Source organism: Paraphaeosphaeria sporulosa (assembly GCF_001642045.1).
Source record: "Paraphaeosphaeria sporulosa strain AP3s5-JAC2a unplaced genomic scaffold CC84scaffold_1, whole genome shotgun sequence".
NCBI classification, from domain to species: Eukaryota; Fungi; Ascomycota; class Dothideomycetes; order Pleosporales; family Didymosphaeriaceae; genus Paraphaeosphaeria; species Paraphaeosphaeria sporulosa.
In genome coordinates, this window is record NW_017253360.1 from 3,147,534 (window position 1) to 3,175,343 (window position 27,810).

Here is a 27,810-nt window from a genome sequence, read left to right on the forward strand (position 1 = left end):
GAGGACGTCTACGCCCCCACCAGTTATGTAGTGTAATGCCCAAGGAGAAGAATACGATAGAGTTTGTCATGTTTTTCCTTGTGTAACCCGTGACGTTACTGCTCAGCATGCTGATACGATGTACCAAACGGCGGATTCTGAGCCGCTATGCTACCATCTGACCGTACTTCTGATAGCAGGGGTCGCGGTAGCCGATTCCGGTGTATAACACGGCATAGAAGAGGGAAGGGGAGGCTGTGGCGATGGCGGTGAGTGAGCGCCACTTGGTCCAGTCGGCAAGGTAACTGGTGGCGAGATTGCACAGGAAGTTCATAACGTCGATGAGGAGTACAGTCCCTTTTGTTGTGAAGCCAACGGACTTGAAGAGGACGGGTAGAGGGAATTTGAGACTCGCGGTGGGCGTTTGAGAGGGGAGCAGAAAGACGAAGTAATGCCATGTCCGGTCGGGAGATTAGCTACATAGTGATGATCATGAGCGATCATGAGCAAGAATATGGACAACGCCAACTTACGCGCACGTCTAGGAATGTTTCCTTGGCTTGGGATCGCTTGTACTACATTGAGCCTGCGACCCGTTATTGCGTTTTCTTTGCTTTGGTGAGGGCATACGCCTCAGCTTAGAACTACCGAAGGCTTCATAAATGACCACATGCACAATCCGTATATAACCAACACTAATTCGGTTGTCAGAGAAAGATTCTCGAAGATGGAAAGCCTGGAGTAATGCTTCGACTGGCTATCAATACAACCAAAAACATCAGTCCGCCAATGACGTTCGCAAGACCGATGCAAGACGACCAGATACCTGTAAGAGATCGATGCTCATACTTGCGGTGCTACGCTACTATGATTAATTCGAAGTTAGTGTTGATCGATGCTTTAAAATTTCCGAGAATGGGTCTGTTTACCACCAGACCGGAGAAGTTGTTGCACGCAGCCATGCAAGCTAAGATGATGACCCATGTAACGACACAGCACGCAGCCATCTTATTCGCGCCTTTCGCTGTCTTCATCTGAGCCTTTTCGATGTTTATTGCATGTGCTTCCTCCGAAACCCTACCATCTTTTTTCATGTGCTGGTCTTGTCCCTGTTGGAGCGGGCAACATCTAGGTGTTCTTCAATTACATTTTAATCAACATTTCAGGCCATGGCCGCGAGAAAGGATGCCAACGATTGCGAATTAGCAGCGATATCATATCGAGGCACCAAGATATCGCCTTGTCTAACGCCACTATCAGTATCTGCCCGTACATCTATCCTAGCAGAAGGTATCCATTCGGCAATCACAGGAGTCAATAATGTCTACCATATTGACCTAGGGCATCATAGTGTTGTAGAGCGATAAGATTACCCAATAAACATCAAACAAGATTGCTTTACTTCGCGGAGAGATTGACAGCTGTGCTTCCATACACCTGCAGTCCATCCATGGGGACGGTGCTTCGTTCGGATATATATAGGTACAAGAATTCAAGGAAACTTGGTATACTTGCCCAAAATCCATACATAGCTGCAGATACAAGCGACGTCCCACGTGAGGACGAAGATAGGAGACCCACTTCTAACGTGGAGTCGATTATCGCCTGCGTCTAAGTCCGCACTAGGTGAGTATGTGCGGGAGCAACATGTACCATTTTGCAAGGCTCTATCGGGGGTAACGCAAATACGGTTGTCGAGTATCATTTGAGACGAAGTTACCCAGCGTCCGGCGGCTTTAGCACTGTGCGAAAGTCTTCGCATTTTAGCATTGAAAAGATGCGCGAGGAATATTGCTCGTGTATGACCCTGAACGAAACACACCGTAGTATAGCTTGCACTTCAAGATAATGCTGATATAGCAGAACCCGTCTTTGCTACACAAATATATACTATGACGACTGCCGATGATGGGTGGACTCATGGTGGCGGAGCGGCGCGCCTGCCTGTTCAAGTTTGCCATGATGCCTCTTTCCTCTTCCCTAACTGGACGATGTCTCTCGCGCACCACTCAGCACCACATCAATGCCGTCCAGCGCCCTGAAGGAGTCCTACCTTTCAACCTCTGGGATTACACCCTTTGTTGGTGATAGACAATACGCTCCCGGCTTCACCAAGGTCCGACTGTGCCATGGATAGCCTCGGAAGGCACCTTGAAAGCATCTGTTCGCCAAATCTTACGAAATTTACGCGACCGATTTTTTTTTATCAAAAGAACAATGTCTGAGCGCTCTTTCGCCAATCGTGGGGCCAAACGGCTACATGAGCGGTCGACATGTACCGCGACCCGGGTATAACGAGTGAATCCTGCAGCAGTCTGCCGGGAGTCAATCTAGACCCCCGTCCACTGTCCAGGGAATCTTTCGGACACAGACCGGATAATGCAAACCTGCGGCAACGCTACGGCGTAGCCATATTGCGTGCATGTTCACCGATATTGAAGAGCGTGTCATGCACACTATGCACGGTCATCTTTCTCTCTTTCTCATACACATCGACTACGCTACCTCGCCGCACATCCAACACGGGTGCTCGAACGGAACATCGAGGATGTGAAGGAGCCTTTTTTTAGGCGCCGGCGCTTGCACTGGCTTTGGCTCGCCAAAAACCGTTCGTGCTGCTTGTGCGCAACAAGCTCATTCGCGTGGTGTGGGGACCGTACTGCATGTGGCGGTCGCTATTTTTATGTCTGGGGTGGGCAGATCGTGGCCAGCTCTGTTCCCCCACCTAAAGTGCCCTATTTAAGACCACGGACCGTGCTATTCCAGCAAATCGAGATGCCCTCCGGATTCTACGACGAGTCACGGGCAGAGCAATTGATGGAGGTGCGTCGGAGTTTTGGCAGTCCAGATTGTGCGCATGCTGTGCGACAAAAGAGGCACAGTCCGCCCTCGAAAAGAGGCTGGAAGAGGCAGAAGCCCTGTATTCTTAGCCGCCGAGGCTACAGACGGCGCAGGGATGCTGCAGGCGTCCCTGCTTGTCACCAGGACGTGGCGGCTGTTATTCGCTGGAAGCCGCACCACCCCTCGTCATGTCCCCAGATGCAGCTAGGCCAGAGTCTCGCCGCCAACGCTCAACATCGTGCGCTGGGCGGGCACGGCGAATTGCGAGTCCTCTCCGAAGATGCACGGGGAGCTGCTGCATCGCTACGCCCCGGCCGCAGAACATCCTTCAGCGGGCCTTGCAGTTCCGTCCCAGCAGCGTGACTGACGCCCTGCACATCGCCGCCGAGCTTCTTCGAATCCCGGCCCTGGATTCGCCTGTCGTCTGAAAGAGCCGCTGAGGCTTCGGCGTCAAGCCCACTGCTCCACCGAATCTATAGACGCACGCAGCCATGTCATTCGCACAAGAGCGCTCCTCTCCCCTCCCTCCTCCGCCGCCCGCCCCGCCGTCGCCGCGCGTAGGGTCCTATCCCCACCCGACCCAGGCACAGCAGACGTCTCCCCTAAGACGGATAGCTGTGCAACCGCCGATAATTACCACCCAGCTCGCGCCCCCGCCAGGGCAATACCCGCATGGGCACACGCCTGCGAGCGCGACATCCTTGAACGTGTCGTTCTCTCCCTACGCGCCGACGCCTTCATCCTATGCCGCTTCGCCAGTAGTCCCGCCATCCCCAATGGCAATGAGGAATCAGGGCTACAATCCCCAGCAATGGGCACGCAGTGGAGGGACCGTTGGCGGCCAATATGTGCCGCACACACCCGTCGCAACGAGTCGGCCCCAGGATGTGACGGGCATGGAAGGTACGTCCGTCTCGTAGCCTACCTGTTCGCTGCTGCCAGTCATGCGCAGTGTCTTGCACTTCAAATTGTCCTAGACATTACGCGTCAATCGACGCGTTTATGTGGCCTGAAGACGGTCCAGTAGGCTAACAGCCGATAGCGTCCATGCCCTCTCCGCCTCCGCCGTACTCTCCAGGCCAGAATCCAAGCCGACCAGTGAATGCAAACCCAGGATCATCTCCGCACATGTCGGCTGCAGCATTCGCTGCCAGTCACCCGCCTCCACCGCCTCCCCCGTCTGACTACACATCGTCACCAGTGTCTCGACCGACATCAGGTTTCTTCCATAGCAGACCCGGGTCCATAGTGGCACCTCAAAGCGCAACAAGTGTTGTGTCGCTTTCGCAGTTTCCCCCACCTCCACCTGCAACCGGTTCAAAGAGGTCGGCTTCTCGCGAGAAACTCACTTCCAAGTTCAGCTTGTCCAAATTTCGTGATCGAGGGTCAGGCAGCCCAGGCCCAAGTAACATCGAGTCTTTACGTATCAGTACAAGTGAAGCCCTACAGCGACCGCCAGCATCGCCAGGGCTTCCTCCACCGCGGCCTTCGCACCAAGTCCTCTCAAATGTATTCCCGGAGCATCGATGGAGTCCAGACACACAATCACCTGTAAGAGCGCCCGGTGCTCGTAGGGCTGCCTCCACTGGCGTACTTGCCTCAGAATCAAGGACACCTATCGATGAGACCCCAACGCTACCCCAAGGCCCATGGGGGAATGGGGCACCTTTGCCGCCCCCTCCCCCCGGTCCTCCACCCCCTGGCTCAAGATCGCAAAGTTTAGGACGTGGGATGGACTCGACGGTTAACCGTCAGACCGTACATTTGCCAGCACCTCCGACGCGCCGACCTGGACAGAGCAGTCTGCCCACCATTCCACCAACGCCAGTCGGTTGGCAAGACGAACCCGCAAGACCTCGGTCGCGATCGCCTGCTGCACAAGGCCTGCTCATAGACACAAGCTCACATGCCCTTCAACCATCAGAACAGCCACCACAGCCCATCGAAAGTGAATCCGGCTCCATAATTTCCGGGCCGACAAACTCAACATCCAACTCAAGTAGTACACTCTACCGCGACCCGAGTGGCACCCAGGTCTCCCGAGGCATCCGCGAGCGTCGTAGCGAAAGCCGGGCTGCAAGAGAACGAGCCGAACCTAACAACAACCCTTGGGCACAGGATATGGAAGCTGCAAAACCGGCCGACCTAGTTCTAGGGAGTCCCGAGGGTGGACTAAAACGCCGTGATGCAGTCACAAAGCATACTCCGCGTAGTGGTGGCCTTCGTTCGCCGAGAAGCTCGCATTCTCTTGGGGAGCCTGGTTCATCGAACTCTACACCTCGACTCAGCGTGCAGACCGGGCCTGCGCCGACGCCTCCTTTCTCGCCAGGTACGGAACCTTTCGATCATTCTCACATGGGGAAGCAGCCTGTGTCATTTCCACCCAAGGCTCTTCCTACCCCACCCATGCGTCACTATGGCGACGATGTTGATGCAGGCCTGGCTGACAGTTCAGGGGCCCGGAATCGATCAACATCGAACGCTTCCCACAACTCGGGCGCAAAAGTCGATCTGTCCCTATCTAGCACGCCACGGCCTGGTGGCGGTGATGTCTTTGTCGAAGCAGCTATAGACCGACATCGTCGCTTTATCGAGAGGGAGATGGCAGCCCAATCAGACCAAGAGCGGTTGGAGCTATTTGCGGAATATACTGTGAATGAGTCGCGACTGAGACGAGATCGATATTCAGCAGCTTTTGATGCCATGGCAGGAGACATCGTGGATCTTACCAGAGATCTTTGGCGCTCTTACACCACGTCCGGTCGCCGGTCTGTAACGCCAAGTGCTCAGAGTGCTTCCATTGCTCCCAGTGGTAGAAGATCGCAAGCGTCGACTAGCGGCGAATCGCCCGATACAAGGCAACCCATCTCCATTCCTACGACAGCTGCTAGCCCCGCTTCGTCCGTACAGAATTTTACGCCTCACACTGAGCCAGCCTCGCCATCGAGCGCAACGAGTCAGCGAGCACGCGACGCATCTTGGAACTACAAGCCAGTTCTTTCTCCCATCCCGAGCATGGCTATGAGCACTGTACCAGATGAGGAAGATTCACGAGGAAGATCCGCAAGCAGGTGGTGGGAAGCGAGTAACGATGGTGCTTCGTCCGGCATCGGCAGCCGCAGATTGGAAAGAAGTAAACGCGAATCAAAGTACATGGGACTGCCGAAAGAAGCACGTGAAAGCCTGCAGTGGATTGGAGAAGGAGATAATTCGCCTGCAAATCGCGGAGAGTCTAGCAGCCGACAACCGCATGGGTCGAACGAGTACCCCCCCGAGAAGGCCGGCCTCCTCGAGGGGACGTTAGGTAAACAGGCTGTGGGGTAAGTGTGGACATTTACTACTCTAGATGTTGCTGACGTTAGTGTGCAGTTTTTATCCCAACTCTGCCCCGACAACTCCTGATCCACGTAAACTGGATGTTTCTCGACTAGTCACGCTGCCTCCACCTTATCCGCGACACCATCCTGCCGTCAACAACAGCCATCCCGACCTCACTTCTATTCGCAACAATTTAAGAAATCTGTCTGATCTCCAGGAAGTAAAATCCACGAAGGAGGCTTTTAAGACCAAAATCAGTGCCAGAGAAGAACAGGAAAATGCTTCGCTCAACGACCGGAGGTCCCAGCTCCGCTACAATATACAAGAAAACATCCGGAATGGGGTCATGAGTTATGGTGATGCTGCTAACGCCGAGAAAGACTTTGAGACCCGAGAGCACCAACGGGCCCAGGATCTTGTCCAGAAGACCTTCGATATCTTTCAAAATGAGGTTGCCAATCCATTGCATGCAATATTTTGCGAACGGATAACCAAAGCTTCAGCGTCACTTGAGCATCTCAAGGGCCGTTTGAACAACGCTGCGTCGGAACTAAATCCCAATCAGACGCAAGAGGAAGGCGACGAACAGCCGGAGCTGCTAGAGATGCTTACGTTGCTAAAATGGCTATTCGAGGCACGCGAGCAGTTGCACAAAGAAATGTTTGAGCTTGAAAACGAGCGTAACGACTTGTACAAGGACATCATCGTCCTGCCGTACGCCCAAGCTGGCAACGAGCAGAAAGTTGGAGAAGCAACAGCGTTCTTCCGCCGCGACGCGCAAGACCGAAAGGTTACGTGGGAGAAAGAGATCTTGAAGCGCTACGAAGAATTCATGAACGTAGTCGAGGCAAACGTCACCCGCGGCGTTGAAGCACAACTCTCTGCGTTCTGGGACATCGCGCCGGGGCTTCTTACCATCGTCCAGAAGATTCCCCAGCGCCTGAGTGGGTTCGAGATACTTATTCCGCCTTCAGAGTACGAAGAGAACCCAGCATTCTATGATTTCCCACTCCAGTATCTGTACACACTTCTTGCCCACGCTGGCCGCTCCGCTTATCAGTTCATCGAGTCGCAAACGAATCTGTTGTGTCTGCTGCACGAAGTCAAGACTGGCGTTATGAGTGCAGGTTCGAGACTGCTGGAGACTCAGAGGATCATGGAGGGCGAGGATTTGGAGCGTGTGGACCAGGAGATGAAGGCTATCAAAGAAGACGAGGAGCGGAGACTGACGGACGATTTGAAGGAGAAAGTTGGATTGGTGGAAAGCCAGTGGGATGAGGCGTTGGGAGCAGGGCTGGCAGACTGTAAATCGCGGGTCGAGTCGTTCCTCGCGCAGCAGGGCGGATGGGAGGACTGTTTGAAGGACTGATGATAGGCTTGCACACAGGGATTTGCGTTTCCTCTGCTGGTCTCATGAGAGGTAGTGGGATTTACATGGTTCGCATGACCTGCGTCTTGCGTTTGAGCATAGATACCCATTTTTTATTTCCTACGGACGAGCGTTAGCAGGATGTGTATGTGGCTAGATAGGGAAATGACAGGCAAGCGCACGGCTGCTGGGGCTGGCGGTGAGTGCCGGAGATGATTTTCCCAGCTGGAGCATGACGTGCACAGAGCTACAATGATAGTGATAGTCGTAGCGCGCGCGCCGGGTGATTGACTGAAGTATTTGTGAGAGTAAAAGACAAAGGTTGAGAACGTTTTCGCGCGCCTCATTTGTCTTTTTGTTATCATGCGCGCTCGCGCTGGCAAGCAGGGCGTCGGTCACACAACGCCACTGCTGCACGCTGCAACAGAGCAACGCCTACCCACACGCGCGTCCGTCGCCACTGCACGTCGCGGCGCTTTCCTACTGTCCCGCCGGCGCAGAAAGAATTCATTCACCAGGGCCTGATGGCACTGTCCTCGTTTGGAGCTAGCGGCTTGGCGGCAAGCGCGCACCATCTTTTCATAAAGGCACCGCCTGCCACTCTCTCGCAATCCAAACGCTCTCAACACCCGCACTCGACAGCTCTTCGACCACGTTGTTCCCCTGCGGAACATCACATAACAGAAAAAGCCCCAAAAAAATTCAGAAAACTACAAAAACATCTGTCTTGACGACGCTCGCCAATCCTCCCACTCGTCAGTCGGTCGCTTGCCCCCACCGCCTTTCTCTCCCTCCACCCTCTCGACCCCCGCGGAAGAAGGACAACCAGCGCGCCTGCCTGCTCGTCCTCTGTAGAGTTACGAGACTTTCTACCCAAGAGTATTTCGCTGCAGCTTTTAGCTTTTGTTACAGGTGAGCGGTCCCACGCGCCAAACTTTTTTTTCTAGCGAGCGCGCTCCACGCCGCACCTGCGCCTGCCCGCAAAAATTCGAACTGCCCACTGACACCCGCGCCAGATAGCCAACATGTCTGCTGAAGCCGCCAACTCCGCCTCGCCCGTCCAGGACGGCGCCCAGGAGGCTGCCAACGGCACTTCGGTCAATACCAACGTCGCCGCCGCCAACGATGCTGTCGCGACCCCCGCCTCGGCCACCACGGCCCACCCCAACTCTGCCTCGCTCTATGTTGGAGAACTTGACCCTGCTGTCACCGAGGCCATGTTGTTCGAGCTGTTCTCGTCCATCGGCCAGGTCGCGTCCATCCGTGTCTGCCGCGACGCCGTCACCCGCCGCTCGCTCGGATATGCGTATGTTAACTACAACAGCTCAGAGGACGGCGAGAAGGCTCTTGAAGAGCTGAACTACACCGTCATCAAGGGCAAGCCGTGCCGTATCATGTGGTCGCAGCGCGACCCCGCTCTGCGCAAGACTGGCCAGGGCAACGTCTTCATCAAGAACCTCGACCACGCCATTGACAACAAGGCTTTGCACGACACTTTTGCTGCTTTCGGCAACATCCTAAGCTGCAAGGTTGCGCAGGACGAGATGGGCAACTCCAAGGGCTACGGTTTCGTCCACTACGAGACCGCCGAGGCTGCCAACAACGCCATCAAGCACGTCAACGGCATGTTGCTCAACGAGAAAAAGGTCTTTGTTGGCCATCACATTCCCAAGAAGGAGCGAATGAGCAAGTTCGAGGAGATGAAGGCGAACTTCACCAATGTGTACGTCAAGAATGTCGATCTTGAGGTTACCGACGAGCAGTTCCGCGACTTGTTCGAGAAGCACGGCGACATCACATCTGCTTCGCTTGCGCGCGATGACCAGGGCAAGAGCCGTGGCTTTGGCTTCGTCAACTTCGTCAAGCACGAGGCTGCCTCCGCCGCTGTTGACGCGCTGAACGACACCGAATTCCACGGCCAGAAGTTGTACGTTGGCCGTGCTCAGAAGAAGCACGAGCGTGAGGAGGAACTCCGCAAGCAGTACGAAGCTGCTCGTCTTGAGAAGCAGTCCAAGTACCAGGGTGTCAATCTGTACATCAAGAATCTTGACGACGATGTTGATGACGATAAGCTCCGCGACATGTTCTCTCCCTTCGGTACCATCACCTCCGCCAAGGTCATGCGTGACACTCTCCCCGCTGAGGGCTCTGAGGCACCAACCGAGGAGAACAAGGAGGAGAAGAAGGAAGACGAGGAAGAGAAGAAGGAGAGCTCTGGCGACGAAGAGTCTAAGGAGAAGAATGAGAACGAGAAGGTCACCATCAAGGGCGAGAAGAAGATTCTGGGCAAGAGCAAGGGCTTCGGTTTCGTCTGCTTCAGCAACCCCGATGAGGCCACCAAGGCTGTCTCCGACATGAATCAGAAGATGATCGGTGGCAAGCCCCTCTACGTCGCTCTGGCTCAGCGCAAGGACGTCCGCAAAAACCAGCTCGAGGCCACCATCCAGGCCCGCAACCAGCTCCGTATGCAGCAACAGCAGCAGCAGCAGTTCGGTGGCATGCAGCCTATGTTCATGGCGCCTGGTCAGCAGCCGATGATGTTCCCCCCTGGCCGCGGACAGCCCTTCCCTGGTGCCATCCCCGGACAGCAGGGCGGTCGTGGTGCTGGTTTCCCTGGCGCTATTCCCGGCCAGCAGGGTGGACGTGGTGGACCAAACGTTCCTCAGATGCCGCCCATGTACATGCCTCCCGGCATGGCCCCTGGCGCCTTCCCCGCTCCTTACATGAACCCGCAGTACATCCAGCTTGCTCAGGCTGCCCAGCAGGCTGCCATGGGCGGAGGTCGTGGTGCTGGTGGCCGTGGCCCCATGGCTCCTATCCCCGGCATGCCCGGTCAGATGCCCGCCATCCGCGGCGGCAACGCTCCTTTCCCACAAGGCGGTGCCGGCCGTGGCGGACCCGGAGGTCGTCCCGGCCAGCCCCCGGCAGGCTTCCCTCAAGGTGGCCGCGCCCCTGGTGTCGATCTCGCTGCTCTGAACGCCGCTCCCGCCGGTCAGCAGAAGCAGATGCTTGGAGAGGCTCTTTACCCCAAGATCCACGAGATGCAGCCCGAGTTGGCCGGCAAGATCACCGGTATGCTCCTCGAGATGGATAACTCGGAGTTGATCAACCTGTAAGTGCTTCTGTATCAATCCTCACAAGTTATGTACATGCTAACATTACCAGTACCTCCGACGAGGGTGCCCTCAAGGCTAAGGTTGACGAGGCCATGAACGTCTATGACGAATATGTCAAGAACAAAGAGGGTGAGGGAGAGAAGGAAGCCCCCAAGGAGGAGGCCAAAGAGGACAAGGCTTAGAAAGCTAAAGTCTTCTAGGCGCTGAGTAGGACTCTCGACCCGAGAATCGCTTTCTCGGCACCCTTATGATGACGGTTCGATGACTCTTCGGCGAATGGCGCACGGCTCACGGTTTTCTCTCTCTTGCACGGTGGCTCAGTCATGACCAAAAGTTTTTGCTACAATTCGACATGCGATCGGTCTTTTCCTTTCTTCGTAGCTCCTGTCGTCGCATATTTATCTCAGCCTCCACTTGCTAGACTGTCTCTACAGTCCGCTTTGGCTGACAGGACTCCTTTTCCTTCTTTTCGATGCCTGCCTTCCCTTCAGTGGGTGCGGGGGCTCGCCTTTCTTACATGCCGCATGTAATATAGACCCTTCATCAGTCTGCGACGACAAATCACGAGTGGAATGCGGGAGGGGTGGCTATGCGGGTTTTTTTTCTCAGCTGAAGATTGATACCACACAGTGGCCTGTTTGGCCCTCGCATGCGAACAAGAGTATAATGGTGGATCGAATGGTGGATCGGCACCTTGATATGGTGGGTATGAGCGGATATGTATATGGACAGGTAGAGGGTTTGGATTAGGAATCGAAGGGTATGGATAGCAGGGATCGGGCAGGCGGTGCGTTGCGGAGCGCTCTGCTGGAGCGGCGCATGGCGTGCTTACGATGGATTCTCTTGCTTTTTATGGCTGTAGATGCTTAGTTTGAACAGATGTTTATGATTTCACAGTGTGTTTCCTGTGTGACGTTGTGGCTTTCTCTAAACCTTGAGCTCAGGTTACCACTTCTACAACACATGCAAAAAGAGTAGTGCCAGTCTTGTGCCTTGCTTCTGCAAATTTTGCGGAAAACAAAAAGCCCGAGAGAGAGATGTAGGTGAGGCTGCTGCAATTATCTTGTGTTTGATAATTTGTCATGGACCTGGAACAGGAAGAAAAATGAGAGATGAGGTCAAAGACCCAAAAACAAACTCGTAGGCCTACATACAGAAGCGGGGCAAGAGAGATTTCTGGGGCTGCAAGGTGGTGTGTGTGCGTATTGGTATGCCGGGGTGTAGCATAGTGTTAGGATGATGGATGGACAAGGTGCGTGCCAAGGTACCTTGCGAAGCATCAATTGCCTCAACGCTGTGTGCTTGCGTATGCTTACATTTCATTCTCGTGGAAAGAAACTCAATTTATTTACTACCGCTTACTTGCGACGCGTGGATATCTCGTGGTGTCGTGACATGGGTAGTATGGTATGGACAAATGATCAAACTCCAAACATGCCTGCAGTACGTTTTATTTTTGCTTCACTTCTGGTGCTTCTTGTGCACGTCGATGACGCGCTGGACCTCCTGTTCGGAGCCCATGAAGATGCCGCTCCGGTCGTGGATGTGCTCGGGGACGACCTCCATCATGCGCTGCATCTTGCTGTTGACTGCGAGGCCGCCGGCTGTGCGGGGTGTCAGCTTGCATGCTTCGGGAACAAAGCGACTGGAAACAAGGACAGGAAAGGCAAGTGAAAGGAGAACTCACCATTCTCAAACACCATGGCCATGGGCGCACACTCGTACAGAATCCGCAGTTTTCCCTTTGGCGATTTCTTGTCCGCGGGATACGCAAAGATGCCGCCGTACAACAGCGTTCTGTATGCATCCGCCACCATGCTTCCAATATACCTCGCGGAATACGGCTTGCCGCCCTCCTCAGCAGGGTACTTGAGGCCGTTAATGTACTCCTTGACGGGCTCCTCCCAGTACAAGCTGTTGCCCTCGTTGACGGAGTAAATCGCGCGCTTCTTCGGGATCCGCATGTTGGGATGGGTCAGGATGAACTCGCCGAAGTTGTTGTCGAGGGTGAAGCCGTTGACGTTACCGCCCTTCATGGTGATGACGAGCTGCGCGGAGGCGCCGTACATGGTGAATCCCGAGGCCACCATTTCGGTGCCGGCGAGGAGGAGATCCTCTTTCGTCCCCTTTGCGCCCTCATCGAGCTTGTACACGCTGAAGATTGTGCCGACGGACACGCCGGCGTCGAGGTTGGACGAGCCGTCGATGGGGTCGCACGCGACTGCGTACCGGGCGGAGGGGAACTCGTCAAAGGTGATGCATTCTTCCTCCTCCTCTGAGACGAGCAGGCGCACGCGACCACAGGAGCGCATCGCGCTGATGAAGAGGTCGTTGCCGATTACGTCGAGCTTCTTCTGGTCGTCGCCCGTTGAGTTTGTGTTGCCAGCAAGTCCAGTAAGCTATGTAGCATAGTTAGCTGCTGCCGGTGCAGCTGGCGGGTGGCATGCATACGTTGATCAGCGTGGAGCGCCGGATATAGTACGATATGCTCTTGAACGCGAATTGCAGCGCGTGGCAGAGTAGTCTGACGCGCTGGTCAGCAACCGGTTACCTCCGCCGTAGGCAGCGCGTACGTGAAGTCTCCCGTCGCCTCCTTGTGCTTTGCCTGCTCCTCGGTCAAGAACCGCGTCAGGGTGATGATGTCGGTGTTGATGGCCTCTCCGACGGCGCCGCCATTCTGGTTCTCCTTTCCGCTCATCGTAGGTATAGCTCTCTTCGCGTGCCGTTCACGTTCACAAGTTACAAAGCTCAAAGTAGGGTCGTCAGGTCAGGCCAAGCAAACAAAGGAGTTGAGTGAAGAGAAGAGGAAGAGGAAGCAATGCAGAGCTACGAGGGAAGGATCGTGATCACGATGGCAGTATGGGCCTCTAAAGCTAAATTCTGGGCCCAAAGGTGGGTAGTTACGGCATGCGCGTCGGTCGGGTGGAGGCGCTGTTTGTTCGCAGCAAGCTGTTCCGCAGCCCTCGGCTCACGATTTGGGCGTCACGCGCGCCTTTTCCGGATCCGAGAATCCCCATGATACCTCCTACGAAGCTGCAGCGTACAGATTGAAGCTGATTTGAGACCTAGACATGCTTGTGGTGCGCATGGAGAGCTGCCGACGCGCTTTGTTGTGCTCATGAAGACGTCCCCACGATGACGATGGAGGGGCATCACAGAAGCGGGGCGCCTTTTCCTGGAGCAAGGCGCTCCCGCATTTCCGACATGTTCCGACCCGCGGATTTGAGCTCAAGCCTCGACACTGCGCGGATACCAGTGCGACACTTCTCGGCATATGTCCCGGCCATGGTTATACAGCCTGGGTTTGCTGTGGCCGGTAGTTGTGTTCGCTGCATTGCATGTTGCTCTTCGTGGTCTCTACAGGCGCGTAAATGCTGCCTCTGCCTCCGAGGAGGAATATCAAGCAACAACGCACGACGTGGTACGGACCGGAATAATTATTTCACACGATGGGAGATTTTCCATGCGCGTGCATTCTCAGAGCCCCCTGTGGCTTGGAAACCATGTCCAGGGCAACAGCCAGCTCGGCATACATCCACCCGATATCTCCCATCTCAGCCCTAAACGCTCGCCAGCCTCAACCCGTGTGGTGCTAGACAGCTCTACAATCCACACCCGGGTAAATATTAACCCTAAAGCTCCAGCTCCAGATCCCGTCCACAGTTTCACTTTACGCACGTGCTTCAACACTATCACCATCATTTCATACAAATTGCAGGGGAGATAGAGTACAGCACACAGGAGCAACTTTTATACCAAACGAATATAGATCTAGTAAAAACACCCATCCCATCCCATCCTATCATACACACTCCAGCCCATGCAAATATACAACTGATTTGAAAGAAAAAGTCAAGATTCTCATGTACCCCTCATTACCCAGCTCGCGACGACGACGACGACGACGACGGGGGAATAAGGCGACAGCAATGCAAACATCAAAAGGAAACAGGATGGATGGGGGGAAATAGTACATTGAGCCTAGGCTCCATGCAGGACCGAACGCTTACTCGCCCTTGAGCTTGTCTTGCTTAACAGTGAAAGCCTGCTCGAGCAGATCCTGCTCCTCCTTCTTGTGGCTCGCCTTGAGACCCGTCGCAACAGACGCACTGGGGTTGCGACCGGCGTACATGACGTGCCTGCGGTTGTGGTGCTCCGTCTGGTTGAGCAGCGTCTCGATGCGAGGCTGGGTGAAGCTCCATGCACCCGCGTTCAGCGGCTCCTCCTGGCACCAGATGATGTTCTGGGCGTTGGGGTACGAGTCGAGGTTCTCCTTGAGCTGTTGCCAAGGGAAGGGGTTGAGCTGCTCGATGCGCGTGATGGCAACGTCAGTGAGGCCGCGGGCCTCGCGCTCCTTGACGAGCGCGGCGTAGACCTGGCCTGTGCAGAGGATGACGCGCTTGATCTCCTCGGGGGAGCCGATGGCGCCGCTCTCGTGGGCGGGGTCGCGGACGATCCATTCGAAGTGGGAATCGCCGGTGAACTCTTCGATTGAAGAGCGGGAGAGCGGGTGGCGGAGGAGAGACTTGGAGAAGAACAGGATGAGAGGCTTGCGGAATTGGCGGTTCATCTGGCGTCGGAGGATGTGGAACATGTTGGACGGCTTAGTCAGGTAAGCGATCTGCATGTTGCAGTCCTGGTGCTGGCGCTCGAGCTTCTCGGGCGACGGGAAGATGCGCGGATCCTCGTTCACGAGCAAGAGGTAACGCTCCATACGTCCAGAAGAGTGCTCAGGGCCCTGACCGTCGTAGCCGTGGGGCAAGCTGAGTACAAGACCAGAACGCTGCAGCCACTTGACTTCACCAGATGCGATGAACTGATCGATGATGACCTGGGCGGTGTTGGCGAAGTCACCGAACTGAGCCTCCCACATGACGAGAGCGTTGGGCGACGATAACGAGTAGCCGTATTCGAATCCAAGACTAGTAACGTTAGCAAAGTTATTTGATTCGGATAATTCCAACTTACACTCCGTACTCGCTCAACGAAGAGTTCGAGATGGTGAAGGTGGCCTGGTCATCGCTCAGGTTCTGCAATGGGGTGTAGGTCTTCTCGGTCTCCTGGTCGTGTAGAACTGCATGACGCTGCGAGAAGGTACCACGCTCAACATCCTGTCCAGAGACACGGACGTGGTGGCCCTCCATGCAGAGAGTACCAAAAGCCAAAGCCTCGGCTGTGGCCATGTCAATGTTCTTGCCGTCGGTGACGGTCTTCGTACGACCCGCAAGAATACGCTTCAAGTTGCGGTGGAGGTTGAAATCTTCAGGAGCACCGCCGATCTTCTCGGCGACATGCTTGAGCTGAGCCTCCTCAACAGCGGTGGGGAGATGTGGGAGCACTTCGGTGGCAAGCTCCTTGGGCGACTTGAAACCATTCCATGCGGAGGTTAGCCACTCCTTGGAGTTCGGTTGGTAGTCCTTGCTGCGATTGAAGCTCTCCTCAAGCATGCCCCAAACCCAGGCCTTGTGCTCATCGATATCCTCCTTAGTGAAGGTCTTCTCGTCTAAAAGCTTCTTGGTGTAGATGTCGAGCGTAGGAGGCTGCTCGGAGATCTTCTTGTACATGAGTGGCTGGGTGAAGAACGGCTGGTCGGTCTCGTTGTGACCCTGCTTTCGGTAGCAGACCATGTCAATAACGACGTCCTTCTTGAACTCAGCGCGGAAGTCAGCTGCAAGCTGGCAAACAAAGTTGAAAGCCTCTACATCGTCACCGTTAACGTGGAATACAGGTGCGTCAATGGCCTTGGCGATGTCGGAGCAGTACGGGGTGGATCGCGAGAAACGGGGGTCAGTGGTGAAACCGATCTGGTTGTTCACAATCAGATGGATGGTTCCTCCAGTGTGGTAGCTAGGCAGCTGGTGGAAACCCATGGTCTCGTAAACGACACCCTGCCCGGCAAAGGCCGCGTCTCCGTGTAAGAGCACGCCCATAGCAGTGCGGGCGTCCTTCTCGTCGTTGTTGTAGTGCAAGATAGCACGGGTCTTTCCGAGCACAACAGGGTCCTCGGCTTCCAAATGTGACGGGTTGGCGACTAGAGAAAGCTGTACACGCTTGCCGGAGGGCGTAGGGCGCTCGAAGTTCATGCCCAAGTGGTACTTGACGTCACCAGAACCCTCGTCGCTCGGCTCTGTACTGCCTGCGAATTCGCTGAAGATGGACTCGTTGGGCTTCCTGACGACGTTGCTGAGAACGTTGAGACGTCCACGATGCGGCATGCCAATGACGATGTCCTTGACACCGTAGTCAACACTGCGGTCAATGAGGGCCTTCATTCCGGGGATCAAGCTCTCTCCACCCTCGAGACCGAATCGCTTGTCGTTGGGGTATTTTGTCGCGAGAAAAGCCTCGAAGTTGGTGCCCCAGATGAGGCGGTCCAGGATGCGGCGCTTCTCGTCGACAGAGTACTTGTACGGCTGCGGGATCTCGATGCGTTCACGGAGCCAGTCGCACTGTTCCCTGTCGGGGATGTGGATGTATTCTACTCCGTATGAGCCGCAGTACAGACGCTCGCACGCATCAATGATCTCCCTCAGGTTCATCTTCTTGCGGGTCTCCGTCTTGAAGCGAGGCAAGATACCGGGGCCAAGCTCGAACTCCTGGTCCAGATCCTTCTCGGAGAAGTTATAGTGCGACAGCTCGAGCTCGCGTGGCTTGGCGTAGCCAAAGGCAAGAGCTTCGGAGCGGATGCCCAGCGGGTCGATCCTGGCCTTGTGGTGGCCGCGGGCCTGGTATGCGCGCACGAGCAGCTGGACCTTCAAGTGGTTCATGACGTCGGAGCCCTCGCCTACGGTCATACCGAGGCCAGGCTTGCCGCCCGATAGATCAGGACCCAGGCCGCCGTGCATGCTCGGCGTGTTCATGATGGTCGGCGGCGGCTGGAAGGCTTGCGAGACGGGCATGTCGCCCGACTCCATATTACGGAAGTAGACCTGCCATGAGTAGTGCACCGACGTCGGGTCGCGCTTCCACTGCATGTACATCTCGTCGACATAGTTGGCCGTGTTGCCCTGGAGGAACGAGTCGTTGGGGTCCTGCAGCAAGCTCTGTTAGCAGCGTCCTCGAAAAGTTTGCCCCAGCGGACGGAAGCACGCACAACGCCCTTATTGGTATCCTCAACCGAGACGGCATATCTCCGCCTCTGCTGAGACAGCGCAAGCGGCCTGCGACTTGCGGTAATGGCTGATCTCGACGGCGAGGCGGAAGCTGTGTAGAAGCTGGCTCGCGGCGCGCAGCTCGAGAGCTGGCGGGTGCACCGCAGCGATGTGCGCAGCATTGTGAATTACTAGGGGGAGGTTAGAGCGCGAAAGCAGAGGACATCCAAACAGCGGATGGGAAAGGACTGGGAAGTCTTGATGCGAAAGCTGCGCAAAAGGCCAGGAGGACAAGCATGCGCTCACAGTCGGACGAGTCGGGACTAGCGCCTTGTGGCTCAAAATGCCTCACCATCAGCTGGGCGTCCGTTCCGGATGCCGTTTGAAATGTCTTGTCTTCATTTACATTGACGAGGCAATTGACTCGCCGGGCCCCCGGTGCTCTCTTTGCGTTCCAAGGACACCTGCTGAAGCCGTGGTCACACTCGGCCATCATCGCTGCCTCGACAGACATATATCACTGCTGCAACAAAAAAGTGCCGGGGCAGTCCGGCCAATCATCGCGCGGCACTTGGGAGGCGGTGCGCCACAGCAACGGTCACGGTCACGGAAAAGAAGCGGGTGACGTTGTTGCACAACACGGATCCGCGGCCGTCCAAAACAACTTGGCCTCGGCTAGACCCCGTTTACCAGCGGATCATTCCCGCAGCAGCCTCGCACCAAACCGGGGGTGTGACATCGTTCCGACTTCAGGACTTGGTGTCGCATTGTTAGACAGTGACGGTAATTTAATACGACTAGGTAAACACGTCCGACCGATGTAGACGCCAAATAATGGAAAATGTCCTGAAGAGTGCTCAGTACAAAGTGATCAACAGCGCTCCTGTAGCCATACTGAACCAAGAACACCATAATCATTTGAACAATACTACCGAGCAAGCCGTCAGGGGGAATCTCATACTCATGCAGACACAGCAAAAACGAGATGCAGACCCCAGCCACCCCAGCTCCTTTCCCTAGCCCACCGTGCCCTATCCTGCCTGACCGAAACCTCATCGCGCATCCATCCCTATCTGGATGCAAGCCAGGAGCCATCAACGCCACAAATGCACATCAAACGATGCAGAAAACCCGCAGTCGCCAGCACAGAGAAGCAAGCGACTCGCATATATAGAAGGTAATGTTGGAAATGCATCACTGCGTTGGTCTCCCAATGCCTTGCTTCGCCTGGAAACATGTCAGTGAACGGTGCTGTGGTACAAATAGGACATATCGTACCTTCATCATCTCGATCCTCTGCTTCAGGTTTTGCGTCACCTCTGCAGCGCGCTTCCAGCTTTCCGCGCCCGTAGCCCCTCCGCCTCCAATACGACTGCTCACCGGATCCGCAGGACTTATGCGGCCTCCGCCGCGCGAAGAGAGCGATGATTTCCCTGAACGTGCGTCTGTGTCTGCGCGAAGAGGACTCAGCTTGCCGCTCAGACCGCTGCCAGGACGTTCAAAATTCTCCTTACCATCGCCACCCGGGCTTATGGGCCCATTCGCTGCAAAGCGATCTCTCCTGCCGTAGAGACCTTGGCTGCCGTATCCAGAGTCGCCGAGACGTCCGACACCACCACCAGTACTGTCGGTGTAGATTTGCTCGGAAATGTCCGCCGGGGGTGGGGATGCTGCCCGCGTTTGCCTCTGTAGCTCACGCTTTAGACGTTCGTTCTCCCGGCGCTGATTGTAGATGGTCTGCTCGGATGCTTCACAGTCGGCACGCGCGCGCACAAGCTGTGTTTCCTTCGCTTTGATCGAGAGCACGTCTCGTGTGTGGTCTTCGATGAGCTGAGCATTCTGGTTCTGCAGTTCATGGACCTGAGATGTGAGCTTTGTCCGATCACTACGCAGATCCTCGTTTTGTCGCCTTAGTCTCTCGACTTCTGCTCGAAGTTCGTCTAGTTCGGCCTTCTCCACCAGACTGATACCAGTTGGGGCTGGGGCAGCAACAGGGGCAGCTGCGGCCTCGGCTTGAGGTTTCCCTATCGGTCGACCCGCCAGTCCTCGTCCGGCGCCAAGGCCGAATTTGGGTTGCGCAGGCGGCAATGCTGCCTCTTCCTCAGGCGGCGGAGATACCACGGGTCTTCGCGGAGATGCAGCACCGGGAGCACCAGGCTTCTTCAAACCACCCAGACGCGAAGCGCCTGCCTTGGGTGCGCCTAGCTTCGAAGCGCCAGGTTTGGAGGTAGGCTGAGGTGCCAGAGGTGCTGTGGGCTCCTCAACAGGTGGTGGAGGGGGTGCAGCGGCCTTGGGTGCTGGTTTCTTGACACCAGCTGGTCGCTTTCCGAGAGGCTTCTTGCCAACCGGGGCTGCAGCAGGCTTTGGCGGCGGCGGCGCTGCCTTCGGCTTGAATTTGGCTTTGACTTCAGCTGCGTCGTGAAACTCCTTGATTTTAGCCTTTCGTATGTCATCGAGACCATCGAGATGAGCGTTCATCATGCGGTCGCCCATGATCTTCCACAGCGTACCAAGCACTTCGGCACCGGCTTCACGTTGAACGGCTTGTGATTCGGTCAGCAGTTTTGTTGCTGCTTCGGCGATGGTTTTGACTTCCGGCTGCGAAGGCGCCTCCCTGATGTTCTTCAAAGACCGCACCAGGAATCGTGTTGATTCCAGCTTCACTTGGGGGTTCTTGTGCTTCAGAAACTCTACGACTTCCTCCAGACAATCTGATAGAGAGGAAGAAGCGAAGACCGCATCTAGGGCATTTCCAAGGGCGTCAGCAACGGTTTGTTTCTTCTCTTTCAACCGCTCCATCATTGGGTTCATGATTGTAGATCGATATTTGGAAAACCCCTTCTTCAACCCCTTGGCCAAAAGCTCGACGCAGTTGGCGGCTGTAATGACGACCATGATGTTGGCATCTTTCATCGACTTGGCGAAAGTGCGGACGAGATCATCAAATGGCCCATCGGCAATTCTGGGAACCTCGAGAATCTTGTGCAGGTCATCGAGGGCCTCCTTTCGATCCTTCCACTTGGACGAAGCCATGCGTTCGTTGTAGTCGGCTGGGATTTTGGCGAAAACGTTGACGGCTTCATACTCCGGTTCCAAATCAATGGCGGCCTCTTCTTCCTCCTCTTCCTCGTCCTCGCCCCCACCCGGCGCGGCTGCGGCTGCCTCCTTCGCGGCTTGTTGTGAACGCAGCAACCGTTCCTGTTTTGGCGGCGGCTCGTCCTTCACTTTCTCGAACAACTTGTCCAGATCCTGTTGCTGCACAGGCTTCAGCTCGCCCCAGAACAGGGGTTTCATAGCGTCTTTTAGCCATCGGTAGAACTCGACAGTCAGCTCTTGCGCCTTGGCTCGGACGTTCTTGTCTGCATGCCCGTACACTTTGGGGAGTATCTTTAAAACTGGCTTCGGCTCGACCGTCTTGCAGCCGAATGCATGGTATATTTGAGAGAGGGCGTCTAGTGTTGCTGCGATGACTTTCGGTTGCTTGTGCGATAGGAGGGGCAGCAATTCTTCAATGACTGGGTCTGGCTTGTCCGTCTCAACATACAGCATCAACGCTTCGAGCGCACTCTGTTTTGCGGCGGGCCTTGTTGAGGGAAGTCCCTTTTCAGCGATGGTCGCGATTGTGATTTGCCGTGTCCTGCGACAATGCGTTAATGCATGAGGCCGAGCCGCGCAAGAGAGCGATATACCTTGTGCACCCGGCAGCGCCTGATATCTGGAGGAAGGAGCATAGTGCTTTGAGACCTTCCTGCTGTGCGGCGACATTTGAGTCGCCAACTACGCCCTTCCATATGCTGGCATCGCTGACGAATTGGCGCACAACGGGGTCCGATTCGCTGGCAGCGAGGTCGAACTCTTTGGTCGCAGCCTCGTAGCCTTCTTTCCTTACTTTCCAGTTCTTGTGTACGAAGCGGTCGGGAAGCGGAAGCTTGCTGAAATCCTCCTCGGCCTCTGCCATGGTGGTGTGTGGATTGGGTCAAGGCGGGGTGTTTCGTGGGCTGCCAGGCGGCCGGGTTAGTTTGCGAGCACAGGCTGAGGAGGGCGGACGGTCTGCGGAGTGAGCGACACGGGTCGCGAGTGGTCCGAGGCTCTGCGCGCCGTTGTGCGATCGCGTAGTCTGGGGAGCTGGGGAGACTCGAGGAGCGTGCACGACGTGCGTGGGAAAAACACGACCGCGGGGGCAGGCAGGGCAGGCGCAACAGACGTGACTTACAGGTTGGCAGGTGCTGATTGCGCTGTGTACACAACGGCAGTGCGTGCTAGGCTTGGTGGCAGACGCGACTGAAGTAGCGAGCTCGTGGTGGTGAGGTGCGCAGTGTGTAATGCGGGAGTAGTGGCTTGTGACGCAAAGTTCGTTGTCCCTATGTTGGGCTACAGCGTCGCCCGGCAACGCAACAGTGCGCGCATCATTGCCCACCGCCGGCTGCGAGACACCGCATCCATGCTCCACGTCCACCTAAAGCTCCACCCGCCCGTCGTGTCGCCCAAAGTCCAAAGACAACTCGTCACTGTTTCCCCCGTTACGCCGCCCGCTCGCTTCGCGGCCCGCCGACTGCGCTTCACCGTCACTGCACGCCTCACCGCACTGCTCCGCGCCAAGCCTCGTCGAAACCACCAAAACACCACAGATAACGCTCTCGTCGCCAGCCCCGCCTTTGTAGTGTATGGTCGCCGCTAGCGGCGATCCGCCCCGAGCGCCCAATTGCGCCCGTCATGAGTGCAATACTGACAGACAGGCAAGCCGAAGAACTGTGAGTGCGCAGGCAGACTGAGATTGCGGGCATGCCACTCACACGATGCGCGCAGGAACAAGGCCATAGTGGCGTACCTGGGCGTCATAGGCGCTTCCAAGACCGCCGAAGCCTTTCGGGAAGAGGCGAGCATACCAGCCAGCTTCGACGATGCCACGCGGAAGAAGTATGAGGGGCTGCTGGAAAAGAAGTGGACCAGCGTAGTGCGGCTGCAAAAGAAGGTCGGTGGCCATCCTTGCCATCTACAAGACGTATTGCTGAGGTGCACAGGTCCTCGAGCTTGAACAGCGGAACACAAGCCTCCAAGGCGAGCTCGACTCCACGACCCCCACGTCGCTCCTCCGTAAAAACCAGGACCCAACCAGCTGGCTACCCAGAGCCCCGGCGCGCCATACCCTCCAGTCACATCGCTCGCCTATAACTTGTGTTGCCTTCCACCCAATCTTCTCATCCCTCGCTTCGGGCTCCGAGGACACGACAATCAAGATATGGGACTGGGAAATGGGCGAGTTGGAACGGACAGTGAAAGGGCATACCAAAGGCGTGCTAGATGTTGATTTTGGCGGACCGAGAGGAGGAACACTACTCGCGTCATGCTCCAGCGATCTGACCATAAAGCTTTGGGATCCGTCGGACGAATACAAGAACATTCGCACGCTTCCTGGACACGATCACTCTGTTTCCGCCATCCGATTCATTCCTAGCGGAGCCGCTGGTTCGCCGTCATCGGGTAATTTGCTCGTTTCAGCATCTCGAGACAAGACTTTAAGGATATGGGACGTCACAACAGGATATTGCGTCAAAACCATTCGAGGACACGTAGATTGGGTGCGAGACGTCGCTCCGAGTTTCGATGGCCGGTGGCTGCTGTCTGCGGGAACCGATCAGACTGCGCGTCTGTGGGACGCCAGCTCTGGCGAAGCGAAATGCACTTTCCTGGGCCACGAACACGTCGTCGAGTGCGTCGTAATAGCACCACCGGTATCGTATGCGAATCTCACCGCGCTTGCTGGTCTCAAGAAGGCCCCGCCCCTCAGCAGCTCCGCCGAATTCATTGCCACGGGCTCACGAGACAAGACGATAAAGATCTGGGACGGGCGAGGAACGCTCATTAAGACGCTGATCGGCCACGACAACTGGGTTCGCGGGCTCGTTTTCCATCCAGGTGGACAGTATCTTCTTTCCGTTAGCGACGACAAGACGATACGCTGCTGGGATCTTAAGCAAGAGGGTCGTTGTGTGAAGACGGTCTCGGACGCACATTCGCACTTTGTGAGCTGCATACGATGGGCGCCAAATGTCGTCAAGGACGTACCCACAAACGGAGACGCAGCCAACGGTGCGGCGGTGAACGGCGTGAACAAAAAGAAAGAAGAAGACGCAGCCAAAGCTGGGATACGATGTGTGATCGCGACCGGAAGTGTGGATCTCAACGTTCGAATATTTGCGTCCTGATTTGGACGCAATGCAACACTCACTTTGCGCATCAACGCGCTTTCACTTACATCGAAGCCTGTTTTTGGAGGTCTTCGAGACCCCTAATATTCCCTTGGTGGACTATCTGCGGCTTCTTTTCACGTTGATGACCCTCCCCGGATTCATGTATGCATACCCAGTTCGCATTGCGCAGCGGCGTCTTCCAGTTGGCCAGCATAGAAGGGCGTTACCGGAGGTGGAGGGATGATTTAAGGGATTGGCGTATGGGGGACGATGGGTGGAGAGATATCCATGGCTCTGTAGATGCTGTGCTTCAATATTCACTTCACGTCAACTTCATCTCACTTGCTTTCCGTGCTTTCTTTTGTGAGTGCAGTACGACGTATGTACAAGTCTACAGTATGTGTACCAGGAAGGCATGCTGACGCGCAACCCGCACTAGCCTCTCTAGTCCTAGCCTCCCGAACCCTAGTCTTGAACTTGGCACGGCGTCACTCGACGAAGTCAACTTGCGCTCCTCCACCATGGCAGAAGCCCCCGCGCAATACAAGAAGAAAGACGGAAAAATCACTGTCTCCGCAGATGGTCGCAAGGTCTCGTGGAAATCGAATGGTGGAGACCTGTCCGTAGTCATCGACATTGCAGAAGTCACCAGTACGTCGCCGTATGCTTCTAAGAATGAGAATGGTGTGGGTTGCGCAGCTGACAAAATGCTACCTAGATCTTCAGCAGACGCCGGCTACATCCGCAAAAGCCTCGACCAAGATCGTCGTTCAGAGACCTGACCAGACCGAGAACCATACCTTCACCTTTTCATCCGCCGCAGCTCGCGAAGACCAACAATCAATAACCGGACTGCTGCGCAAATGTATAGAAGAGTCCAAGGCAAAGGAGGCTGCCGCCTCCGTCGTAATTGCTACACCGGCTGCTGCCACGCCTGCACCGGACAATGGCGGTGCGTCGGCCTCCATGACGATCGCACAAACCTTAGTAAACGCGCCACAGGACGATGATTCGTACAACAACACGAAACTGTTGGAAGACATCCCGCTTCAAAGATCCTTGCTGAACTCGAACCCTGCGCTTCGCCAGCGCTTCGACCAGGCTCTTCGCGATAAGCCTGAGTCAATATCCATAATACAGTTCTCTAACCAGTTCTGGGCTACAAGAGTGCATCTTCTAAGATCCCATGCTGTTGAAAATACCCAGGGCACGGGAACATACAACGTCCTGTCGGTCGTAAAGCCTTTCATGGACAAGGATGGGAAAGAAAAACTGAACATTAGCAAAGAGCAGATTGTGCTGATTTTCTCCCAATACCCGCTGATCAGGAAGGTTTACAACGAGAATGTGCCACCACTGACCGAGCCAGATTTCTGGTCACGGTTCTTCCACAGCCGGCTCCTCAAGAAACTGAAGGGAGAGAAAATCAAAGACGACATTGATCCCACGGACCCTAAACTGGATAAATATCTCAATTTCAATGAGTCCGCCAATGACGGGCCCCAGTTTCTCATCGATTCAGTTCCTCGTTTCCTTGACGTTGAAGGTAACGAACAAAATCACAGTCAACGGCTTGGTAACAGACCGCATGCAAACATGCGACCATCTTCGAACGAAAAGGAGCCGATCCTGCGAATACTCAATCGCATGAGTGAAAAGCTCATGGCTTCGGTGCCGCCTTCCGATGGCAGGGGTCGTCATGGGCCCGTAGGATTGGATGAAGAGACGTACAATGAACTGCGGCTCCACGATCTACAACGCGCATCCGACGACAATCGTGTCTTGCTCAAGCTTCAGGATCAGGATAAATTCTTCTCTGCTGGACAAGGCGTACATACATCCAGTAGTGCCGCAATGTACACAAAACGCACGCCCGCTCAGGTGTTGTCGAGTATTCAACAAGAGTTTCGCAGTATCAATGGGAGCCGGGCCCAGAACGGTGGAATTAACTTACGTTCCGTAGCCGGCGTAGAAGATGAGAGCAGCAGTGAAGAAGAGTCGGACGCGAAGAAGAAGAAGCCCAAGGTCGGGAGCAGGTCCTCGCGCACTGGTGCTACTTCACAGATTCTCAAAGCGATACGACAACGCCAGCGGCACGGCGACGATCATGTCTCGCCTCAAGCCACCGTGTCTAGCGAACAGGCACGCCAGCTGAGCGTCCCCGAGCAAGTCTTAGACAACCTCGCCATAACGCACAACACGACCGTCGAATTCTTGCACTACTTCTGGGCAGTGTACTACTCGGGCGACGCAGAGCGCGCCAACGAAGTCGCCAAGCTCGTCGAGACGCTGGATAAATCCCTCGACAGAATCAAGGCCATCGCCGACACCGCAGAAGCTGAGCGCATATCCCGCGTCCAACGGAGGGTGCAGGAAAACGACGAATATACGGCCCGCACAGGCCGCAAGCGCAAGTTCGACGCCAACAGCATCAAAGGCGGGTCCAAGGCTGTGTACGGGCTCGTGGAACCACTCGTCCGTGCTATCAATGCCGCAAGACAGCAGTATCGGATCGCGCTGCAGGAACAGCTAGCTCAGGCCCAGAAAGTAGGCGCGTCGTGATGGGCAGAGAGCTGCGGTTGCGATAATTCAGCTCGGCTACTGGCACCCGGATATCGTGCCGGTTACTCGAGTGCTGGCCTGGATTGGATTGGCGTAGAAGCGGAGAAGAGTCCGCGAGCGGTAGTAGGGCCAGACATGTGACCGGTGGGGCTCTCCGGCTGGCTATGGCTGAATGGAGGTGAGCGTCGGGGACGGCCGTCACCGTCTAGGAATCTTTTCTACTTTCAATGCATAGCGGAGGCGTCTGGATTGCTTTGCCTGTCTTCCTTAGACATTTTAGATCCCATGCTCAGGTTACTCAAGGCCATGGGTTTGTGTTCATACCCGTTATGGCGACCGATCCCGTCTATCATCTACTGATACTGCCACTGACTGCACCATTTGTTCGCCTGCGCATGTAGATGTTCTATGATACTATACTCTCTATATTTACGTGCAGACATAATAAACACATACAACCCATAGCACAGCTTCAGACGAGACAAGACGACCCCGGCCCCCATCCATGCAGCCGCTCTCGCCTACACACAGCCGGCTTCCCTGATTACTGTGCTACTTCCGACCCCGTTCGCTTCGTCGACGTCACCGCATACTTGTGCCTGATCAGTGCTTCAGGACGCCTAGGTAAGACTATATACGCACGCTGCCATTCGTCAGAAAGCGGTCCGGGTCCGTACGCTAGATCCTGAGGCCTGCATGCAGGAACGGACAACGATAGGATTTACGGGGTATTGGGGTCTCGATGTTGTGCAGGGGATGTGGAAATTTGCTCGCCGATATGGAAAGCCTGTATAGTGGAGACGATGGCATGACATTGTTGGAAATAAGTTGCGGCTTTGGACTAGTGTACATCATGGAGGGAGGGCGCTGGAGCGTAGTGGTACGGGACGGAGAAGCGCACTCTGCATTGCGCTGCACTGCGGGCATATCGTAAAGTTTAACGCAAAGCAGCCCTGGGGAGCGCTTTTACTTGACAACGTGGGCGTTGCGTTGCCGGGGCCGTCCCAGGAGCTTGGCGCGGTGATGAACGGTGGAAGATGGGTTTGGGGTTGTAGTGTCGTACTACTGTGGTGAGGCATGGTGTGGAGACGGCGCGAGAAGGGTCTTGTGCTGCAGACATCAGGGTGCATGTGGGATCAGTGCCCGGAACCAAGGCTCCTTGGGCAAGGGCGAGATGATCGGTCTGTTTGATCAAACGCGAGACCCAGTTTGTACGGCGCGCCCGTACGCCGGATACATAGTTCCGATAGTCTGTATAAGTGCTCTAAAACTCTGTGCTTGTTGTCGCGGTACCCTGTTTACTACTGTGGTCATTTCGGCATTGCTCAGTAGCTATTCGCTGC

General features: G+C 55.5%; 9 protein-coding genes across 9 annotated transcripts; 4 read left to right on the forward strand and 5 right to left on the reverse strand.

Annotated features, from left to right (window-relative positions):
* Window positions 1-87: 87 nt before the first annotated feature.
* On the reverse strand, window positions 88-347 carry CC84DRAFT_1159621 (uncharacterized protein; the record flags this gene model as incomplete). The annotated part of the gene is made up of 1 exon (XM_018177285.1): window positions 88-347. A coding segment is annotated over exon 1 (163 nt), but the record flags the coding sequence as incomplete, so codon positions are not given.
* Window positions 348-629: 282 nt separating this feature from the next.
* Window positions 630-1,829, reverse strand: CC84DRAFT_95286 (uncharacterized protein). Its single transcript, XM_018187941.1, has 3 exons — window positions 1,495-1,829; window positions 1,127-1,223; window positions 630-844 (listed from the first exon to the last, which is right to left on the reverse strand). The coding sequence occupies exons 1-3, from the start codon at window positions 1,739-1,741 to the stop codon at window positions 823-825; spliced, it is 366 nt and encodes a 121-aa protein (XP_018042647.1). The 5' UTR covers window positions 1,742-1,829; the 3' UTR covers window positions 630-822.
* A 1,341-nt stretch (window positions 1,830-3,170) lies between these two features.
* Window positions 3,171-7,705, forward strand: CC84DRAFT_96715 (uncharacterized protein). The gene is made up of 3 exons (XM_018188001.1): window positions 3,171-3,723; window positions 3,863-6,140; window positions 6,190-7,705. The coding sequence occupies exons 1-3, from the start codon at window positions 3,312-3,314 to the stop codon at window positions 7,505-7,507; spliced, it is 4,008 nt and encodes a 1,335-aa protein (XP_018042648.1). The 5' UTR covers window positions 3,171-3,311; the 3' UTR covers window positions 7,508-7,705.
* Window positions 7,706-8,532: 827 nt separating this feature from the next.
* Window positions 8,533-10,805, forward strand: CC84DRAFT_1079168 (polyadenylate binding protein; the record flags this gene model as incomplete). The annotated part of the gene is made up of 2 exons (XM_018173829.1): window positions 8,533-10,619; window positions 10,673-10,805. 2 exons carry the CDS (start codon window positions 8,533-8,535, stop codon window positions 10,803-10,805), a joined length of 2,220 nt encoding a protein of 739 aa, XP_018042649.1.
* A 1,279-nt stretch (window positions 10,806-12,084) lies between these two features.
* On the reverse strand, window positions 12,085-13,321 carry CC84DRAFT_1079770 (inositol phosphatase; the record flags this gene model as incomplete). Its single annotated transcript, XM_018173861.1, has 4 exons — window positions 12,085-12,227; window positions 12,311-13,022; window positions 13,075-13,147; window positions 13,197-13,321. 4 exons carry the CDS (start codon window positions 13,319-13,321, stop codon window positions 12,085-12,087), a joined length of 1,053 nt encoding a protein of 350 aa, XP_018042650.1.
* Window positions 13,322-14,629: 1,308 nt separating this feature from the next.
* On the reverse strand, window positions 14,630-17,896 carry CC84DRAFT_1211865 (2-oxoglutarate dehydrogenase E1 component mitochondrial precursor; the record flags this gene model as incomplete). The annotated part of the gene is made up of 3 exons (XM_018182407.1): window positions 14,630-15,545; window positions 15,592-17,654; window positions 17,717-17,896. 3 exons carry the CDS (start codon window positions 17,894-17,896, stop codon window positions 14,630-14,632), a joined length of 3,159 nt encoding a protein of 1,052 aa, XP_018042651.1.
* Window positions 17,897-18,526: 630 nt separating this feature from the next.
* Window positions 18,527-22,034, reverse strand: CC84DRAFT_1159627 (ARM repeat-containing protein). The gene is made up of 4 exons (XM_018177286.1): window positions 21,928-22,034; window positions 21,404-21,712; window positions 18,993-21,351; window positions 18,527-18,941 (listed from the first exon to the last, which is right to left on the reverse strand). Exons 2-4 carry the CDS (start codon window positions 21,670-21,672, stop codon window positions 18,909-18,911), a joined length of 2,661 nt encoding a protein of 886 aa, XP_018042652.1. The 5' UTR covers window positions 21,673-21,712; window positions 21,928-22,034; the 3' UTR covers window positions 18,527-18,908.
* An 86-nt stretch (window positions 22,035-22,120) lies between these two features.
* CC84DRAFT_1159628 (nuclear distribution protein PAC1) lies at window positions 22,121-24,241 on the forward strand. The gene is made up of 3 exons (XM_018177287.1): window positions 22,121-22,465; window positions 22,521-22,686; window positions 22,736-24,241. The coding sequence occupies exons 1-3, from the start codon at window positions 22,428-22,430 to the stop codon at window positions 23,918-23,920; spliced, it is 1,389 nt and encodes a 462-aa protein (XP_018042653.1). The 5' UTR covers window positions 22,121-22,427; the 3' UTR covers window positions 23,921-24,241.
* A 174-nt stretch (window positions 24,242-24,415) lies between these two features.
* CC84DRAFT_1134787 (uncharacterized protein) lies at window positions 24,416-26,880 on the forward strand. Its single transcript, XM_018176035.1, has 2 exons — window positions 24,416-24,556; window positions 24,624-26,880. Exons 1-2 carry the CDS (start codon window positions 24,427-24,429, stop codon window positions 26,465-26,467), a joined length of 1,974 nt encoding a protein of 657 aa, XP_018042654.1. The 5' UTR covers window positions 24,416-24,426; the 3' UTR covers window positions 26,468-26,880.
* The last annotated feature ends 930 nt before the right edge of the window (window positions 26,881-27,810 follow it).

Excerpts from the sequence above, each read along its gene's own strand:
- CC84DRAFT_95286 (XM_018187941.1), bottom strand. The coding sequence starts at position 1,741 with ATGCGAAGACTTTCGCACAGTGCTAAAGCCGCCGGACGCTGGGTAACT. Across the intron at positions 1,224-1,494 it reads CAGCTATGTATGGATTTTGG|ACAAGGCGATATCTTGGTGC; the intron begins GCAAGTATACCA and ends TAGTGGCGTTAG. Across the intron at positions 845-1,126 it reads CCTGAAATGTTGATTAAAAT|TAGCGTAGCACCGCAAGTAT; the intron begins GTAATTGAAGAA and ends AATTAATCATAG.
- CC84DRAFT_96715 (XM_018188001.1), top strand. The coding sequence starts at position 3,312 with ATGTCATTCGCACAAGAGCGCTCCTCTCCCCTCCCTCCTCCGCCGCCC. Across the intron at positions 3,724-3,862 it reads GGATGTGACGGGCATGGAAG|CGTCCATGCCCTCTCCGCCT; the intron begins GTACGTCCGTCT and ends AACAGCCGATAG. Across the intron at positions 6,141-6,189 it reads TTAGGTAAACAGGCTGTGGG|TTTTTATCCCAACTCTGCCC; the intron begins GTAAGTGTGGAC and ends GTTAGTGTGCAG.
- CC84DRAFT_1159627 (XM_018177286.1), bottom strand. The coding sequence starts at position 21,672 with ATGGCAGAGGCCGAGGAGGATTTCAGCAAGCTTCCGCTTCCCGACCGC. Across the intron at positions 21,352-21,403 it reads GGCGCTGCCGGGTGCACAAG|GACACGGCAAATCACAATCG; the intron begins GTATATCGCTCT and ends GCATTGTCGCAG. Across the intron at positions 18,942-18,992 it reads AGAGGATCGAGATGATGAAG|GCGAAGCAAGGCATTGGGAG; the intron begins GTACGATATGTC and ends ACATGTTTCCAG.
- CC84DRAFT_1159628 (XM_018177287.1), top strand. The coding sequence starts at position 22,428 with ATGAGTGCAATACTGACAGACAGGCAAGCCGAAGAACT. Across the intron at positions 22,466-22,520 it reads GACAGGCAAGCCGAAGAACT|GAACAAGGCCATAGTGGCGT; the intron begins GTGAGTGCGCAG and ends CGATGCGCGCAG. Across the intron at positions 22,687-22,735 it reads TAGTGCGGCTGCAAAAGAAG|GTCCTCGAGCTTGAACAGCG; the intron begins GTCGGTGGCCAT and ends TGAGGTGCACAG.
- CC84DRAFT_1134787 (XM_018176035.1), top strand. The coding sequence starts at position 24,427 with ATGGCAGAAGCCCCCGCGCAATACAAGAAGAAAGACGGAAAAATCACT. Across the intron at positions 24,557-24,623 it reads CGACATTGCAGAAGTCACCA|ATCTTCAGCAGACGCCGGCT; the intron begins GTACGTCGCCGT and ends AATGCTACCTAG.